This window comes from Lutra lutra, chromosome 15 (genome assembly GCF_902655055.1).
Source record: "Lutra lutra chromosome 15, mLutLut1.2, whole genome shotgun sequence".
NCBI classification, from domain to species: Eukaryota; Metazoa; Chordata; class Mammalia; order Carnivora; family Mustelidae; genus Lutra; species Lutra lutra.
In genome coordinates this window covers 66,486,833-66,507,575 of record NC_062292.1, presented here as the reverse complement: position 1 = coordinate 66,507,575, position 20,743 = coordinate 66,486,833, and the positions used below count along the sequence as shown (strand labels likewise).

The 20,743-nt window shown below is 41.1% G+C and overlaps 2 protein-coding genes across 2 annotated transcripts; both read right to left on the bottom strand.

Moving 5' to 3' along the window:
* Nucleotides 1-549: 549 nt before the first annotated feature.
* Nucleotides 550-1,506, bottom strand: LOC125085615 (olfactory receptor 10K2). Its single transcript, XM_047704078.1, has one exon. It carries the CDS (start codon nucleotides 1,504-1,506, stop codon nucleotides 550-552), a length of 957 nt encoding a protein of 318 aa, XP_047560034.1.
* A 13,305-nt stretch (nucleotides 1,507-14,811) lies between these two features.
* On the bottom strand, nucleotides 14,812-15,756 carry LOC125086134 (olfactory receptor 10T2-like). Its single transcript, XM_047705280.1, has one exon. The coding sequence runs from the start codon at nucleotides 15,754-15,756 to the stop codon at nucleotides 14,812-14,814; it is 945 nt and encodes a 314-aa protein (XP_047561236.1).
* Nucleotides 15,757-20,743: the final 4,987 nt, after the last annotated feature.

The following is a 20,743-nucleotide window of genomic DNA, read 5'->3' as shown; positions in this document are numbered from 1 at the left end:
AATAATACATTAGAAACACATAAATGAATAACTTCTTGTACAATTTTCTTGCTTGAACTTTACTTAGCTATATCTTAAGCACCAGATACCATCACACTCATGTACAAATGCTATGTAATGTAAGCACTGTGGTCTGCCAATATCAAAAGACTGAGACTGAGGAAACTTAGAGAAAGGGAGAAATATGGAGACAGGAGCTTCTTGGTTCCCTGAAACAGGGAGTCATGGCTGTGAAGTATTTTTCAGGGTTGGTTTCCCATCTGGCTGAGACTGAATAATAGTATTTGCCGGACTCTAGAATTCTGAACACAGGCAAGTTTTCCTATAATAGCCATCCATTATTTTTTCCTCAACTGAAAAAAAAAAAAAAAACTCAATGAGCAATAATGGATGTGATTGCAGCAAGATGTATTTTTCTGAATTTTATATATGGAAATGAAGGAAATGATCTCTGTTCTTGAAAACTGTTCTCTTGCTTGATCACTTCTGCTCTGGGAGCTTTTCCTTGCACACCTTGCAATTTACTGCTTGGAGAGAGGAGGATCTTGATTAACGTTGTGGCAGGGAAATGGTTCTTTCCACAGATCTACAAAGTGCTGACCTGAATTCTTTATTTCTGAGGCTATAAATCAGCGGGTTGAACAATGGAGTGAGGATGGTGTAGGAGACAGATATGAGAGCATCTTGGCTGGAGGAGGAGGTGGACTTGAGCCTTAAGTAGATGAAAGAGGCACAACCATAATGGATTATGACAACAATGAGGTGGGATGCACAGGTGGAGAAAGCTTTGTACCTGCCTAATGTGGAAGGAAACTGGACTATGGCAGAGATGATGTGTATATAAGATACCAAAATCAGTAACAGGGGGACAACTAGGACCAATGCACAGAGCATGATGATGACAATCTGACTCAAGTGGGTATGGTGAGATGCCACTTTGAGGACAGGGGAGATGTCACAGAAGAAATGATGGAGCTGATTAGAAGAGTGGAAAGGCAGATGAAATACCATGGAGGTGATAATCTGTGCAATAGTAAAGCCACAGACACAGGCAGCAGCCACTAGTCCCACACACACCCGGTGTCCCATGAGCTCCGTGTAGCGCAGAGGGTTACAGATGGCCACATAGCGGTCATAACCCATGGCTGCCAGCAGGAAGGAGTGAGAACAGCCAAGGAAGAGGAAGGTGAACATCTGGATGGCACAGCCCAGGAAGGAGATGGTCTTCTTCTGGGCCAGTAGGTCCACCAGCATCTTGGGTACAATGACGAAAGTGTAGCAGGTCTCAGAGCAGGAGAGGATGGCAAGGAAGAAGTACATGGGGGTGTGAAGGGCTCTATCCAGAATGATGGTGGAAATGATGATGGCATTGGTGCCCAGGGTGAACAGGTAGAGGGGCAGGAAGGCTATGAAGAGCAGTCGCTGCAGCCCAGCCAGAGAAGAGAAGCCAAGGAAGACGAAATCCCTCACCAGGGTCTCATTTGCCCCGCTCCATGGACGGTACATCATTTGGAGACAATCCAAGAGAGGGGTAGATAGTATCAAGATAAACCTCTGAAAATGAGTAGAATCATAAGAAATTGTTCATCATTGAATAGGTGTTAAGATCTGAGTTCTAAATTCATTACTCCACCTCCATCCAGATTATATTTTAGACAAAAAGTGGTGCCTAAAATCAGCCAAGAGCACATCCAACTTTGCATCTCCACAATCATTCTAACAAAACAGGCAAACGGTTCTTGATATTTCTCAGATCCAACTATCCCTTCATCTCCTCTTGCAGGATGCAGCTGTCATTCACATCCCTCAGCCCTCACTGTTTATCACGCAAACCTGGCCTTTTGGCTTGCTTGTCCTCACATGCCTGGACCCTCAGTTGCAGAATACATGGTTTTCACACGCTACATTGAGAGGTGACTTTGTCCATGATCCTCAGCATCTTCTCATTAACATTTTCCTTAAATAGTTCAACTGTTACTTCCCATCTCTCCATAACTTGGCCTGCATTTCCCTTGCCCCTGTTGGCCACACTTACTGGCATGGTCATTGGCTCCACCTTTGCATACCCTTATTATGCTGACTGTTGCTTCTGGAACTTCATTCTGTTCCCCAATCTGGAACAAGATTTCCAGGATAGAATATACCTCTGCATCCTCCAGTGCCCACCTCAGAGACCTTCCTCCTGCAGAGAGAACCCCCATCTTCCTCAGGACCCTTGTCCATTTCCATCACTTCCCTTAACTCCTACTGACACCCCATTGTGCTTGTCCTTCCTGTCGCACCCACATCTCTCTTCAATGCATCTGAAGATGCAAACCCTGATTCCAGGTAAATTTCTATAATATAAATTATATCATATTACTCCCCTCCTCAAAATTTACCCATGACTTCATATTCCAACTCTCTGTGACTTTTAAGGTCTTATTTTGGAAACTGAACTATGGGTCTGTGATCATATCAACCTTCATGGAATGCATCCTTATCATGCAGATATGTTTCATCTTCTTTGCCTCTACTCCTTGCTTAGGTTAGCTTGTTACCCATTTTTTATTTACAGATCTTTTACCATTATTCTAAGGCTTTAGCTAAATCTGCTTTTTGGGGGAACTTCCTTGATATCACCCCATAAAGAGTTGTCTCTGTTCCAAGAATTTACATAAGACATTAATCCCCAGTTTAATGTGTTTACTTAATTTTGAAATATTATAACGCATTTTTCTCATCTCTCTTTTCCGTTGGACTTTCTATCCTTCAGGGGAAGATGTAAATTGTATGTATCTTCAGCTGAATTCTCTTCAGTATCTAGAACCCCTATTAAGTATACCTAATAGCTTCTCAATAAATAATAGTCGTATAAATAAAAAAGCTAATTGGCATGTTGTTACTTATCTTGTGGTGTCAAGAAGTCTTCCTAGAATGTGCAGAGTAAGAGAATCTTCAGTCTTCTTTCCTCCCGGGCATGAGGATTATAAAAGACCAAGAATGCCTGAGGATTTCGGTACTACAAGGAACTAAGTAGTATCTTTCAAACCCAAGAGAGAAATCTCCATTTAAAATAGGAATATAGCACTGAAGAGAGCATAACTGGAATTGCATGTATGCCCAACTCCTTGGACACTGGTTACTCTCTAGAGCATATGGGAATGTAAGTAAATGGGAGAGAAAATATAAGGTAGACTTGTGTTTATCCCGATGTTAAAAAGCGTATCATTCAAAACTATTATCGTAACTAATACCAATAACAAAAAATAATGGCAGTGTGCCCTACCCTAGCAGAAAACCCCTACATCAAGAATATCAGACGCTATACAAGTGTTAAGCAGTGTGATTATGACAAGGCGCTGTGTATTAGGGACATGCATAAAAATAAGACCCAGTCCAAGATGTCATGGTTCACGGTGAGATGTTTGCAGAAGTGATTATTAAAAAATAATGTGGTGACTAAAATGGTAGATTCTCACTTGCAGCTGAGAGCACCAAGGAGAAAAAATCTTTTGTATATCTTTGGAAAAGAATATGTCTGTGCTTGTTTCTGGGTTTCTTTGTATCTGCAATAGAAATGTTGAACTAAAGCATTCTTGGAGAATACAATGAGACTGGGCATAATTTAGTTTCTACTTTCATCCAGATGTATAAAAGTTTAGGGAAGCACAGTTGCTGTCTTGCCCCTGATGTTTTCTGGTTCCATAGTGTCACCCGTCACCCCTGTCAGACCTTCTCTTCCTCCTCCTTATTCCGCTACTTTTTTGTTCAACGCCTGACAAAAGGGTCTTTATATCCTAGAAGGATGTTTATTACTAGTATATTGTTATCTTTCTAATACCAGGATCCCCAATTCTTAGGACTACGAATGAATTTCCATGCTTATGATCTCAAATTTTACCTTTATAAGCCCAAGTAAAGTTGAGTAATGGAATAAGATGGGTTTTGAACTTAGACCAATTTAGGCCTTAATCCTGACTCTGGCATACTTTAGTGGTAAGATCATAAATCCCCCAAGTCCCATTGTTTCATTTGTATAGTGAGAGATGCAATTCCTGTGGCCCAGGGCTACAGTGAAGATGAATTGAAATCACGTATAGGAAAGAGTCTAATTTAGTAAATAGCGAAGGCTCAGTAAACACTTTCCTTTCATTACTTTACTGTTGTTCCCTTTTCCTCAGTAAGATAATGAGCTTTTAACTCACCGGCAAGTTGTTGAATTTGCCTTTTCTGTGCTTTCCAAGCGAGGGAAAATTTAAGAGGATTATCATCCCCCTGAGGCTCTCCAAGCCTGACGGAAGGTAATCGGGTTGTCTAAGTAGAGTCTTGCTCTGCACTGGAGGGAGCAAGTCTAGACCTTGAAGGATGAGGCCAGCCCTTTGCCGCCTAGTTGTTCCACAGCCAGAGTCATCCCTGTAGGTTAATTACATCTGGTAGAAAGCAAAGGAGCTTTCTTACATTTTCTATTTTGTTGGGGATGGTATGAGACAAATTTAGAAGATAAATTGTATTAATCCTAGTCACATATGAATATAGACTTAGGAATTTCTCATTACGGATGTTTTATAGTTACCAATGATGCATATTTTGTACATGTTTTTAGGTATCGACGTATGTAAGTATCAAACTCAACTCTTCATCGAGCTCCTAAAGAATGGAACACATTTCTCCATAATTCTCATACTTTATGATTTCAGGATTTCTATTATGTTCTAAGCACTGGAAATATAAACATGAGTAAAATCACTGTCCCTTTCCTTGAGAAGAGCGAACCAAACGGCAGGCATATTGCAAGGCAAACCATCATAAACATTATGAAAGAAGTACAAGCAAAATGTCCTGAAAATCTTGAGGAAACGACAAATAATTTCTGGAAAGCTTTGAAGAAAAAACAGTATTTGAATATCACCAGTTAGCATTTTGATAAAAATATGACATTACAGGTATTACTCATGTAAACATTGTGATTGAGCTGATGGCCACTTTCCTTAGTGTTGACTAGCCCTTCAGAACAGAACCAGTTCCCGTTGTTTTGTTGTGTTAACATACAGACATTTCATATTTCCAAAGGAAATGCAGGTGTTTATACATGGCTGTGGAACAAGAGACACTTACTTCTCCCTTTCTTCTGTTTCTGTACCATTAACGTCACATTAAGTTCACCAACTAACCCCACCCCTAGGCTACTTCAGTTAGTTCTTAGGGGGACTTCATCCCCCCCAACTAGTCTGTCAGTACTCATTTTGACATTTCAGGGAAGAAAAGAAATAAAATACAATTTTGTGAGAGCTTATCAACCAAAATTTGGAACCATCTTTTAGAAATATAATGTGAACTAACATTTATTACAAGTTCACCATATTCAGAAGAGAGTGAAAAAATTATATGTATTGATCATTGGTGTTCATAATGAGACCTGAGGTACATATTATTTTTAATATATCCATTATAAAGATGAGAAATTTAATAACCAAAGAGTTTGAGGATACGATTCAAGTTCACACAGCCGGTAGAAGTAGCCAGTAGAACACACACACATATGTTACTGAAAAGAGGACAACAAAATTCTGCCACTCTCCTTCCATACAAAGGTAATCAGACAGGATTTCTCTGACACTTTTGTTGCGGACTCAAGTCCTGACCCCACCATGTATTAGCTCTGGGACTCTGATGTGTCTAAATCAATTTTCTCATCTTTATAATGGAGTTCATTCTGATAATCAGCTAACCTAACTTTCAAGCTTTCTCCAAAATAAGTGAGAAAATACTACTGCAATGGTTAAGTGTCATGCAAATATTAGTTCTGTCATTATCATTTTAGAATCAAAATTGGGCAGATGCTTTTCAATATGACTTTCATACTGCTGAGTGCACTCCACTGGTTTCAGAAGGGGCTTGATAGGACAGTTTCCTTGACCAGGACAGGGAAATGTACACTGCACCTGTCCCTTATCCAGGAGGATCTCCAAAAAGTCTGAGTCATAAATGTCATGGTCACAGGAGATCTTAAACCTCTAGCCCAGCAGTCTCATCTGAGAGATGAAGAAATTGAGCTTCAGAGAGTGCTAGGGAGACCTCAAGGCCAGAAACGACCAAGTTGATGTGTCAGCAACAGAAGAGAGGTATTTGTCCTTCAGAATGTTATTGCAATTGTGTTATCATTCTTCTTCGAGGTGTTTATTATGTACATACTAACTTCTCTTTGTGCATTTTTGTGCAGTTTCTCCCATGTCTGTTCCTGAGCCCACCAGGTCTCTATGAACTTGTGCTATTGTTTCTGACTGACTGATTTTGCATTCCTTTGGACTTCTGTGTCTTCGGGTCTGTCAACTGTCATTGTCTGCAGGGAACTCACTGAGTACTAGGACCTGTATTAGATACTGTAATCGTCTAGATGCCACACACCACAATCATTTCTGAAAACGAATATTATTCTGGATTTGTAGATGCACACACAAACACACACACACACACACACACACAAACACACACACAATGGGTTGTTATTCAGACTTAAAAAAAAAAAAAAAAAAGAGAAGAAAATATCCTGCTATTTGCAAGAACATGGACCTGGAAGAATTATGCTTAGTGAAGCACGCCTGTCACAGAAGGGCAAATTCCACATAGAGGAGAAAACCAAAGAGTCAAACGCACAGACACAGAGCAGAATGGTGATTGTCAGGGTCAGGGCAAGTGCACAGTGGCTGTTCAGTGGGTATGGCTGCCAGCTGTGCAAGATGAACACGTTCTAGAGATCAGCTCTTCATCATTGTGCCCGTAGTTAACACTACAGTATTATGTACTTCACATTAATGAAGAGGGTAGATCTCATGGTAACTATCCTTGCTCTAATGAACAAAAGATTTTCTGATTAAAATTGCTGAGTGCCCTACTGAGTTAAATCAGTACCAAGACAGTGTCGATGTAAACTGAGGAAGCTCACTGAGACCGTTAATTTAGGATATGTATAAAATTATATGCATAGTTATACTGAAATTCACTTTAAAGCTTAAACCGTCCTGGATAGCATTCTTTGGAGACCACAGCCTTACTCGTGGCCGTCTCTGCTTCTCAGTGGCACTGCACCAGTATGGGCCCATCACCCCTCTCTGTCTCTCACCTGAAATGGAAAACCGTAGGTCCCACTGGGAGCTAGATGTTTGCTCTCACCTCCTGTCCATTGTCCACTTTCCCAGTTGGAGAGGGGGTCACTCCCAGACAGAGGTCTGTTATTCAGGGATGGACTCCCATCTGCCCTTTGTTTTCCTGAGAGGAACAGAGGCACAGAGGCTGCTGGAGACAAAAAACCCAAGCTGAAGTGGAGAAAGGGGAAAGGTCAAAATGGGACAGAGGATACTGATCTCTACTCAGGGACAGAGCCGTGATGATGATCTGGGGACTTAGACCCCGACCAAATGCAACCAGTTTCCTTCTGCCATTTTATGCCAGTTGACGGAAGTCCACAACCCACATCAGACACTGACCACAGAAGAGTCAGCACCTTCGTTGTATTTATTCGTAGTGGGCGGTTCTTTGCTGGGTCTCCTAATGCCAGACCCATCGTCATGGAGATGTTGCTCTGGGTTTAATTAACAGCTGAGTTGATTGTGAAAAATAGAAAGAAATCAACAAATGCCAAATTGCTCAAAATTGGGGCCAGGCAAGAGGGCTCTCAGCAACTCTCAGATGCAGCATGTAGCAATCTAGAAAATTTCGGTAATTTTAAGTTGATTTCTCAATTTTACATATTACCAAAGGGACAAAAGGGAAATTTACACAGAGAATGCATGATGATAGGTGCATTATAAAACATGGTGGTTTAGCTTAAAATGGGCTTTTGTTCTTACAATTAGGGAAGTCCTTCCTGTCAGGCTAGGGTGGATTCAACAATGTTGCTTTTTATAGTGAAGGCCCTGGTGGGAGTGAGCTGAAAAGAGACACAGTTCACCACTCAAACTGAGTGCATTTTTCCTACCTCTCTCCTCCATTACCCAGAAACAAATACAGTGTAGTGTTGTGCATAGGGGACATGATATCAGTCTGTGCAGAGAGTTGGGTAGATCAGTGGTCACAGACAGCATTACCTGATGATACGAAGGTCCTCTCAGTTTGCACAATAGTACCATCGCTTATTTTCTAATCTCCAAAATTTCTGGTTTCCTCTTGTCTCATGGCCACATGAGGCATGGATGTGATTCAGCTTCACTTTCCAACCATATGTGGGTGGATGTTGAAAACCCCTAACAATGACATGGCACAAAGTAGGAAATCATCAAGTATCAGTAGATAAAGAAATAGTGATACAAAATGGAGCAAATGGGAACATAAGAACTCATGCCCATGGATATGTAGGAAATAAGAAGAGTGAATTTAATGGATTGAGTTGGAATGCTGAACTTTGTTCTGTTACTGATGCCCATCGCTCACTTCTACTACTTGATCAAGGTATTATGGGCCTATGAAAAGCTGTGTATATTTAACAAAGGCATCTCATGAGCTTGGGGGTAAGTACACACCCATAAACCATCACCACCACTAAGGCCATAGACTTATGCATCAGCTCCCAAAGTTTCCTCCCATCACTATTACTGTCATTGTTCTTTTCACCGTTTTGTGTTAAAATGGCAAGCATACGATCTACTTTCAAACTTCTTTTTTTTTTTTTTTTTTTTTTTTATTTGACAGAGAGATGACAAGCAGGCAGAGAGGCAGGCAGAGAGAGAGGAGGAAGCAGGCTCCCTGAGAGAGCAGAGAGCCCGATGCGGGGCTCGATCCCAGGACTCCAAGATCATGACCTGAGCCGAAGGCAGCGGCTTAGCCCACTGAGCCACCCAGGCGCCCCCACGATCTACTTTCCTAGCCAATTTGAAGTACTCAGTACTGTATTGTTAGCTGTAGTACTGTGTGGTATGGTAGATCTCCAGAACTCATCTTTTGAAACTGAAATTTTGTACCCTTGATCAACATCTCCTCATTTTCCCCTCCCCGTAGCCCATGGCTACCACCATTTATTTTTTATTCTCTTCTATGAGTCTGTGCTATTTTTGATTCCACTTATCAGGACCTTGTGTAGTATCTGTCCTTCTGTGACTGGTTTATTCCATGTATCATAATGTCCTCCAGGCTCATATGAGCAGTTGCAAATGACAGGACTTCCTTCCTTTTTTTTTTTAAAGATTTTATTTATTTATCAGAGAGAGAGAGGGAGAGAGAGCGAGCACAGGCAGACAGAATGGCAGGCAGAGGCAGAGGGAGAAGCAGGCTCCCTGCAGAGCAAGGAGCCCAATGCGGGACTCGATCCCAGGACGCTGGGATCATGACCTGAGCTGAAGGCAGCTGCTTAACCAACTGAGCCACCCAGGCATCCCAGGACTTCCTTCCTTTTTAAGGCTGAGTAAGATTCCATTGTATGTATATACCACATTTTCTTTATCTATTCATCCTTCCTTGTGGGCCTTTAGTTTGTTTTCATATCTTTGTGAAGAGTGATGCAATGGACATGGGAGTGTGGATATCTCTTTGATCTCCTGATTCTGATTTCCCTGGATAAATACTCAGAAGTGGGACTGCTGGATCATACCATAGTTCTATTTTTAATTTTTTGAGGAAACTCCATTCTGTTTTTCATAACGGCTCCACCAAGTGCAATTTCACCAACAGGGTACCTGAGTTCCCTTTTCCCCACTTCCTTGCCAATACTTACCTTTTGTGTCTTTAATAAAATTCGTTCTTTTAAACAATTAGTCTACGTGTGAGCTGATATTTCATTGTGCTTTTAATTTACATTTCTCTGATGATAAGTGATGTTGAGCAATTTTTCATATGCCTGTTGGCTTTTTGTTTGTCTTCAACCTGGGAAATAGATAGTTTCTTCAATAAAGGTGTTGGAAAAAGCCAGATATCTCCATACAAAAGAATGACGTTGGACACATACATTACACTGTACATATCAATCAACACAAAATAGATTCAGTACTTAAACATAAGACCTGAAACTATAAACTTCTCAAAGAGAACAGAGGGAATGTTATCTTGACAGCGCTCTTGACAATAATTATTTCGATATGACACCAGAAGCACAAGCAACAAAAGCAAACATCAAGGATATCAAATGAAAAAGCTTCTGAACAGCAAAGAAACAATCCACAAACGAAAAGATAATTTTTAAAGAAGGAAAAAAAAATTGCAAAGTATGTGTTTGTTAAGAGGTTAATATCTAAAATACATAAAGAACTCATACATTTCAAAAACAAAACAACAACCATAACAAAGAACCAAAAACCAAATAACTTGATTAAACAAAGGGTAAAGGGCCTGAAGAGACATTTCTCCAAAGAAGATATACAAATGGCCACCCTTACTACCTTCATTTTTTCCCAATTTTGCCCTCAGTCTCATCCAATTGCTTCCCTTTAATGTTTCAGGGGAGAGCAGGTGACATGTACTATGTCAGTCAGCCAGTGGATTTCCTCTGCTTGAGGGTTTGGTTCAGGATGGGCATGTGATCCAAATCAGACCATCAGAAACAGAAAAATCCAGTGTCTTAACTTCTGTTTTCATATTTGAAGAAGTGGACTTCTCTCTTCCTTTGGACTGGATTGTGTGAGCTGGAGTTGTCAGAGACTGTTGAGTTTAAGCTAAAAATTTAAGCCAAGACTGAAGAAGCAGAGCTTTGAGACACATCTCAAGGACTCTGTGAGGATGACTGTTGGAACTCTACATCAACCTGTGCCCAAAACCATGGCCACAGTGGATTTTTCAGCTTACCTGAGCCAATAGGTTTAGTTTCCATTAATACCAGTTTGAGTTGGATTACTTTTTTTTTTTTTCAAGATTTTATTTATTTATTTGACAGACAGAGATCACAGTAGGCAGAGAGGCAGGTAGAGAGAGAGAGGAGGAAGCAGGCTCCCTGCTGAGCAGAGAGCCCGATGCGGGACTCGATCCCAGGACCCCGAGATCATGACCTGAGCTGAAGGCAGAGGCTTAACCCACTGAGCCACCCAGGCGCCCTGAGTTGGATTACTTTTAATTTGTAATCAAGGAATCTTAAATTATAAGACCTTGTCACCTTCCAGGATGGATTAGAGATGATTTAAGTATGTGCTGTGCAGGCAAGTGTAAATGCATTAACATATAAGAAATTAGGGTGAAAGTAAAGTAATAATATAGCAAGGTGATTTTGGAAGAGGTCATTAAGGAGTCCTTTGGAAGGAGGATATAGAAATGTATACCCTGCAGCCAAATACATGTATTAAATTCAGTTTCAAAATTATGCATCAAAGTTTACACTGGGTAATTCAAGAGAAAATGAAAACAGTTAAGAGTCATGTTGTTCACACACCTAATAATGTGGGGATGTGATTTCCAATATAGAAGGACTGCTCATATTAATGAAGCCAGAGATAATTATTGGATATCTAATCAGAAAAGAAGAAGGTCTGTAAAACAATGTGACCATATCTCACCTTAAACCCCAGGCTTACAGCTTAAATGGAAAACACATGTTTATTTACTTGGTCTCAGCCCACCCAGGTCATGAGTCTGGACTAAAACTGTCCAGACCTTCCCCCAGTGCAGTTCCCACTGAAGAGCCTCTTCAAGGCCTTTTGAGTGAGGGATGACAAAAGGCAATATCCCTGCCCACTCACTGTCTCTCTTTGTCCTTCCATACAACAGATGCCAGTATGGCACCTCCCACTCCCCTTCACCCATGTTGCCCATTCCCCACACCTCCCACCCACAAGAGCATACATTTTTCCATATTTTAGAAAACAGATTGCTTGACCTTAAACATTTAGTTCTAATATCCATCTGGAATTGATTACATGTGTGAGATGAGATAAAGGTACATTCTCTGTTTTCTCCTGTGGATATCCATTGATTCTGCACTATTTTTGTAAAGATTTTCTTTCATTTCAAATATGAGAGATGCACTTGAACCCGGTGTCACCTTTGCCATAACCAGATGAATATACATATATTGGATTATTTCTGAGTGATCTTTTCTCTTCCATTGTTCAAGGTTTCTATTTTTGCACCAGCATTGTTTTATCTTTTTTTATATTGGAAATGTAAGTACTCTACACTAGTGCTTTTTATTTTTAAAAAAATTTTATTGTGTTATGTTAGTCACCATAAAATACATCATTAGTTTTTGATGTGGTGTTCCAAGATTATTGTTTATGTACAACACCCAGTGCTCCATGCAATACGACTAGTGCTTTTCACAGATTATTTTGACTTTTCTTGTTCTTTTGTATTTCTGTATTCCTTATTCCTAGACTTGGGAATTTTATTTTCTGCTAATCCAGAGAAATATATATTTTTTATTATTGACTTTATATCAGGTAACCTTGTAAATATGTTAATTTATTAATTCTCATCTTTATCTGTATATTCCTATGTAATTTCTGTGTTCCTAAGAATATTTTCAATGACCACAGTTTAATTTCTTCCTTTCAAACTACCATATTTTTGTTTACCTTATAATAGAAAAGACCTCTAGCACAGTACTGAATAGAGTGTGGGCATCATTGTTTTATTCCTGGTATCAAAGGGACAGTCCCCTTAATTTATCATTAAGCATGATATTTGCTGCCAATTTTTATTTTTTTAATTTAATTTTATTACTTTTTTTGCGGTTAATTTTTAAAGATAGGCTCTCAGACTAGGAAAGTCTACTATTTTTAGCTCTATATGTTTTTATTTATAATTGATGCTAAATGTTTTTTCTGCACCTATCAGAACAATCATATTTTAAAGTTTTAAAGTAAGTTATATGTATAATTGTTTTAATAAATGTGCACATTTACATATACATATAATTTACATCCTGTATCTACTCCCATCTGTTCTAGCTACTGATCTAATTTAATCAATATATCTGTCACTTCAGCTATCCTTTTTTGCCATACATGTAGTAATTTTGAACTATGTTAAGTCACCAAGCCACCCTCGGTAAGCCACACTTGTTAATACAGTTGAGTTCAATGTGGCTGTCTTAATCTAAGGCAGAAAGTTCTTCCTAAGGGAATTCCATTTCTGCCTTGTATTATCACTGCTGTCTGTCACCCCGGATTTCTACTTTCAGAAACATGGAGCACATAAATATACTCATCTAAGCTATGCAATCCTTCTCTGAGTTGGTGCACCTGCCCAAAACACTTCACCACTCTCTATTTCCTCTGTTTTTGCTTATTTTTCAGATCTCGATTTCAATATTACTTACTCCAGAAAGTCTTTTTTGAGTTCTCTAAGATTGAGGTAGATCCTCACACATATACAGCCATCATATCCCAAGTAATTACTTATCACACTGTGTAATAATTCTCTGTTTTTACATTGCAGTGTTTCTCACCTCTCTGTCTTAGTTAGCCTCACTGTGCCTAGTGAGTGACAGATACTAAATAATTATTTGTTAGATTAAAAATAACAGTAGAAAACATATTCTGAGTTGATCATATAAAATAAATCTTTATTCAACATCTTATTAAGTCAATAATAAAGTTACCACTGAAAGATTCTTGGGTGGCTAAGTTGGTTAAGCATCCAACTCTTGATTTTGGTTCAGGTCATGATCTCAGGGTCATGAAATTAGCCCCCCTGTGGACTCAGCACTTAGCGTGGAGCCTGCTTAAGATTTTCACTCTTATAATCCCTCTGGCCCTCCCACTCCACACAGACATTCTATCTCTACCCCCCCCCAAAAAAAAGCACTGAAAATTTAGAAAAAAAAATCCATTTAGTTTCATGATAATTTATATTTACAGGTAAATTAGAAGATTTCAATGAACTACATTTTATCATCATTTATTAACTGAACAAAACTTTTTTGAAATCCTAGTGTGTGCTCAGGTGAAAGGTTGAGAAATGAATATTTATGAAATCATTACATAAATTATTATTGAAACACAACTTTAACAAAACCCAGAGTACTCAGTGGAATATGCATGAGATACTGAAACAGCTAATTGAAATTTGGTCACTTCTTATAATGGTCATGAAAGAAAGAGCGGTGGGTGAACATCGCTCTTCACATACAACACTATTTACTACTATTTACACAGTACTAGGTGTATCAACAAAATTCATGTAGTCAACTTACTTTGCCACTATATCTGACATTTGGTACAATCCTAGTTTATAGAAGATAGAAGGAAGATGGAGGTGATATGAAAGGGAACAATATTTCACAATCCTTAAGCCTTTTATCAGGCAAGCATGGGATTACTTTGCATCTACTAATTTAGTGAGTTCTTAAAATGCGCCACTGAAGAGGTATTGGCAGTCTCATGTTATGCATAACTGACCACAAGAGAGGTTGACCCTGGCTTATGGAATTTAGCTGGATTCAAACCCAAGGTTGCTGTGAGTCCAACGGTCTATATGTCTTCTCTACCATCAGTCTTTTAGATCTTGAATTATCTCCTCCTTTATCCATAAGTGAATTCATTCTTCTAACCTATAGTCCATTCATTATAAGTATTTCTTTGTAAACCTCAAAATATATAGAAAAGCATTCTGGAACTTTAAATTCCTTCTTCACGATGTCCTTCATTGTGAGAGGAATGTCGATGGGATAGGCATTCTCAGAAGGATAACGTGTCATTTGTAGTGTCAGCTGAGAAAACCTACATGCTATGAAAATAGCATGACTTGAGTGCTTGAGAGTTCCCATATTCACATACCTTTCTGGGGACCAATGGGTATAACCTCCACTGCGGATACGGGCTAACCACAAAGAAACACTTCCCAGTTAAATGAATCAAGGTAACCTGAAGTCCTCATTTCCTTCATGAACATAACTCTCCGGATTTACCAAGTCACTCATACAGTTTTGGCGGATGAATACCTGCTGAGAACCTTACTCAGGGCGGTCTTCACTTCTTTATTTCTCAGTGTGTAGACAAGGGGGTTGAGCAGTGGGGTGATCACAGTGTAGGTCACTGCCACAAGGCGGTCCTTATCCGAGGAGTAGAGGGATGTGGGCCTCAAGTAGATGAAGGATGCACAGCCATAGTGGACGATGACCACCGTGAGGTGAGAGGCACAGGTGGCAAAGGCCTTCCGCTGTCCCTCTGCTGATGCGATCTTGAGGATGGTGGAGACAATGAAGACATAGGAGATGAATATCAGCACAAAGGGGACCAGCAAGACCAGAATGCTGAGGAAAAAGATGACCATCTCCTTCAGGTTGGTGTCAGTGCAGCCTAGTTTTAGGACTGGGGAAATATCACAGAAAAAGTGGTTGATCTGATTGGAGGCACAGAAGGGCACAGTAAACACCAAGACATTGACAACCACAGAGATCAGGAAGCCACAGCAGCTGGAGGCTAGCACTAGCTGCATGCAGGTAGCTCGGCTGACAACAAGTGTATAGTTGAGAGGGTTGCAGATGGCGACGTAGCGATCATAGCCCATTACAGCAATCAGAAAACAGTTGGTACAAGCCAAGCCCACAAAGAAGTAGAGCTGAGCGGCACACCCAGAGAAAGAAATAGTCTGGCTGGTGGAAAGCAGGTTGGTCAGCATTTTGGGGACAATGACCAAGGTGTAGCAGGTTTCAGAGCAGGAGAGGACAAAGAGAAAGAAGTACATAGGGGTGTGTAAGGTCCTGTCCAGACGAATGACAGTCATGATGGTGGCATTGGCCATCAAAGTGGTCAGGTAAACCAGGAGGAAGATGAAGAAGAGAAGGACCTGCAGGTCCCCCAGGTTTGAGAAGCCTAGGAGGACGAATTCAGTGATCATGCTCCGGTTGTGCCTCGTCATTGATCAGTGCGAACCAGATCCAGAATTCCTGAAATTGCGAACAGAGAGAACTGGACAAAAGGAAAATGCCCTGAGGAGGCCATATTTGTGCTTCTGCACAAAGCTGAAATACTGGTTTGAAGAAACGAGTAGCAAACCCTTAAGCACAGTGACCATAGGATGGAGGAGAGCAGGAGGCAGGACAAGTGACCTAAGATATGTCCTAATGCAAGGACACCTGAAGTTCCATGCACAGTCTGCCAAACCAAGAAGTGATTTAGAGCTCACCTCACCTAATCCTGGCATTTTATAGAAAAGAAATGCAGGCACCAAACGATGAGGCCATTACTTAACCCATGTGAGAGCAACAGCCCTCAGAAATCACTCACCTGAAAAGCATTTTTATGACTGTTTCAGAAAAAAACAAAAACCAGAGAAGTGTTTCTCCAGCCCTTTCTATGTTTGTCTCAAGTAGTGTTTGCTTAGATCCAATGAAGTAATTTTTATTACTATTATTTAAAATGTGGAGAGTTATTTCTGGTAGGCAGTTGGGAAGCCTTTGGGATGGGCATAGAATAATCCCATATATTGGCATTTTCCTTGAAATGATTGCATGGGAATTTGGGATTAAACGGCTAAATAGGGCTCCAATTCAATGCAGAGGGTGATGAGGTTCCGACTCCTCCAGAATGTTCTAAGAACAACTCTTCCCATAAACTGTGGGAAGATCTGTCATTTGATCTGAGAGCACATAGCACTGCAACCTTCCGACCGGGCTGAGACCACCAGACAATCCTCATATTAGAAACAGCTCAAGAATCTCCTTCCTCAATTTGCACCCAATTCTGTGAACTTTCTATATAGACCTGGGATATATGTCTAGTCTCCACAGTCAAGATCCAGTTGGAAGAAACCCTCAGACACAACACAGGCCAGTTTCTTGCTTGGTGTCTTGAGTGTGGAGAACCTTCCTAGTCAGAGATGAACCTGATATGCCTCGACTCACCCAGCCCTGGCTCTGGAAGTGTCCCCTGAAGACACCTGCAAGGGGTTCCTTTCCATTGGTGACAACCCTTTAGTTACCGGAGTGGTGGTCATATCCCCTTAGTGGTCTCATTTTTCTCCTAACACTCTTAGTTCCCTCAATTATTTCTCATGACATTGTTTCTGCAAGTCTCTGTCCTGATCGTTGATTCAGGTGTTTTACTTCTTGCCTCCACCGTAGGGAAGTGGCTTGTCCATGACCATCACACATCATAAATTTCATCCCTCTGTCTTTACAATTAACATTAATTTCCCTTTCCTACTGTTCTTCATCCCCCACAGTTAACTTTTATCCCTGCCACAAAACCCCAACCGAACACTGGTCTCCTGAAAGGCTTCTCTGAGTCACTCTAAGGCTGTGATTACCGTGTCTACTTCTCTGTCACTTTGTTCCAGAGTCATGTGTTGGAACCGAAGCAGAGAAAGGTCGGCATGGACACAATGCTCCACTGTGGGGCTGGGACTGTGGTTCTGACATGGACCAACTTTATGACCCTGTGGAAATCACTTCTTCGAGCCTCAGACTTTCATGTGAAAAGGCAATAATATGACAGAAACCTCTTCGGGAGCACCGAACACTCACAAGTCCACGCCTGACTCAGAGTGAATTCTCAGGATGGGTCAGCTGTAGCTCACCTGCCTGCCTCACGTTACAAGTCAGTAAACTGAGGCCCAGAGAGGAAAAGTGTAAAGTTCTGGGCTGTGTATCAGTTTAGAGGCAGAGGTGATACTGGTTCCCACATACCTGAAACTCTCCCATCCTGGGCTCTGTCTTCCACTGACCGGGTCCTCCTCCCGAGATGTCCTCTGTGCTGTGTGCTTACACACCAGTGCTGGAGGAAGCAGATGGGTCCGCCCTCCCCCCTCGCTTTGCCCACCTTCACTGTGTCACCCAAGGTTTCCTTCTGTCCTGTCCTTTCGGGTGTTTCCTCCTCTTTCCTGGTTCAGGTCTGTGTTAGAAGTAGCTGACTGTTTTCCGCTCTTGACTCTTCTCTCCCTTTGCTCTCTCCACATTCAGATGGCACAACTTGTCCACTGGACCATTGGGTCTCTGCTCCCTGTGTTTTCCCTGGATCCTGAAGCTCTGACCCACTTCAGCTGAGCATGGTGTCCACCAGCTGTTCTGCCTCTGAGTCTTTCCTGGGGGTCAGGACTTTTGTAGACTGCTTGACAGAGGGCACCGCTAAGAGCACAGTCTTGTGTGACAGCCACAACGCAAGGGGAACACTTACATTTAGAGGCAGAGTTCCTGCCCAGTCCCAGGTTTCCTTCTGCGTCCTGTCACAGCAGAAAGGGACAGACAAACAGGCAAACTCTGCAGGAATATCAGACAGTAAGTTCTTTCTAGAATTAACCCTGGGGCATTCAGGAGCTATGAGCCTTTAAAGAGGAAAGAAAGCTCAGTTTGCTGGATGGGCTGGAGCAAGTGGACAGCCTGGATCTCACCAGCCCTGTGCTCCTGGAGGCGGACATGCCAGCGACATCCCTTGGTCTTATAGATGTAGGTACTCCTGGGGATTGAGGCCTCAGAGGGAAGTGCTTTTTTGGATTCTGGGCATGAAAAACTTGAGATAAAAAGAATCAAATAAATTGTGTACTTTACGTGATCTGTGTAGAGGATGAATAGCTTTGACTCCTGTGATTCCCCTCTCCCCCCGACAGGTCATTCATTTTGGCTCAAGTTTCCACTTGCTGAATGAAGTAAGGAACTGTACCTCCCTTTATCATTGGCCTTATAGATTCTGCTTATCGATGAACTGTTTTAGGGGATTACATGAACGCCTCCTTTGACAAACATCATGGTTTCCTCCACTTTCAAGTGTGCTAGTTGAAGACACCAGACCCCTTTTTCTGCATCTCTCCTGCTTCCTGCATCTCTGCTGTGCTCGCCTTCCCAGGAGGCACAAATTCTAAATGTTCCGCATTTCTCTGTTAGACTCATCTTTTCAAGGACATGAATTATCTCAGACATTCAACTGTGCATCCGTCAATTTGTTAGTCATTTAATCATTATGCGTTGAGAACCGATGTCATTCCGGGCACTCTGGTGATTGTCTTGCAGGGCGGGCTTCAGAAAGAGGAGGGATGGCATAGCCCATGATGGTGCTGGTTCCTGGGCCACATACACACGAGCCTCCTGCAGTGCATGGGAAGATGCCTATCATTGGATTTCCCCAGGGTCCTCTGGAGGAGAAGTACTTGGGATGGGGTCTGGGAATATTTTGAACTTGGTTCAAGTGATTTCTTCTCCTCTTAGCATGTTTACAAGGACCGCCCTCTGTTTGAAGAGAGTGTGGTATTTAGAAAGGGAGATGGGAAAATAAGGTAAGGAGGGCTAAGACTGAGGCCCACTAAGGGTGCTCCAGTATTTCCCACGCTCAGGATCCAAACAGTGGTTCTCAAACTCCTCACATTCCCCTGAAACATCTCTCCCTGGTAATAGGATGTCTCCTCCTAAGGGATTCAGGATTCTTGTGCTATGTAAGGAGGGATGGAATCATAGATTTCTTTCTTGTGTTTTAATTTTTCATTCTGAGAAATATAAGGTCCTCATTGATGGACGTGTGCTTTGGGCTAATAGAAAAAAAGTCTCGTCAGTATTTATCTGATTTCTGAGGAGGAGGACGCAGAAACTTTAAGGACTTGTTTAAACTGAAAGGCCATTTTAGAGAGAGGAGCAAAGGGCTGCACCCTCAAGGCTTCCTTGCTCCATACTTCCATCCCGTGGCTCTGATATCAAGAGCAGCTTTGTGCGCACCTACTAGGCACCCCCAGTATGCATTCACCAGTGCAAACAGCTTGTGAAAAGCTTGTGGTTCAGACCATGCTGCGTGCGCTTTCAGAACGAATCCAGGGAGAGCACAGTGGTCCTGCTGGCTGAGGAGTGTAAATCGGCCTGAAGTGAAGAAGCTTGAGGAGGTAAAGCAGCTGTGCTCTGCACGCGGAATCCCAGTAGGCTGGCCAGTTCAGGAGAGTGTAGTCACCCTGTCACCCCACAAGACTGTTACACTATTACTGACTCGATCCCCTATGCTGTGCTTTTCATCCTCGTGACTTGTTTATCATGGGATGTTTGTGTCTCTTAAATCCCTTCACCGAGATTGCCGACCCCCACCCCCCTGTCCTCTGGTAACCACCAGTATATTGTCTGTGTTCATGTGTCTGTTTCTGTTTCTTTTCGTTTGCTTGTTAGTTGTTAGTGTTGTTTTGTTTCAAATTCCACATATTAAATAATTAATTTTTTAAAATCACACACAATGAGCACAATTTAGATACAGATAAACCCGAGACGAAGACATGCTTTAGAGCATAATTGACCGAGTTATAAGGCAAAAGACTAAGCCCATGAATCAATGGGACAGAATGAATAATATGGAGATAGTACCAAGCATATATTGCCAATTGGTTTTCAGCAATGATGGTAATGTTTTATGATGAAGAAAGTGCAGTCCTTTAAATGTACTGTGATTTCCATACTGGATGCACATATTAAAAAATATAAATCTTGACTTTTACCAAAAGTCATGCACAAATTAGAAATGTCAAATGCTATAACAATTTTCAGAAAAATAAAAAACAGAAAAACTGCAACTTGGAGTGCAAATATTTATTAAACAGGAGGCAGAGAACATGAAGTATAAAAAGAAAAAGGTGATAAATTGAACTTCATAAACATTAGAATTGTTGCTGTTCTAAAGTTAGATAATGTTAATGAGTGCACCATTCTGATTATGCAGACAACTATTGAATGGTACACTTTAAAATGTTAATAAAATGTTTGCAAGTTATATTTCATTGTAACTATTATAATGAAGCCATAATTAATAAAATTGAAAGGAGTAGGAGAACTCATTTGCAAAAGTTATACCTAGTAAAAAACTTGTATACAGCATACAAAACTGTGTCTTGCAAAGGAAAAGAAGGAAGATAAACCTGTTAATGAAAATATCATCAAAGCTTTGTA

Excerpts from the sequence above, each read along its gene's own strand:
- LOC125085615 (XM_047704078.1), bottom strand. The coding sequence starts at position 1,506 with ATGTACCGTCCATGGAGCGGGGCAAATGAGACCCTGGTGAGGGATTTC.
- LOC125086134 (XM_047705280.1), bottom strand. The coding sequence starts at position 15,756 with ATGACGAGGCACAACCGGAGCATGATCACTGAATTCGTCCTCCTAGGC.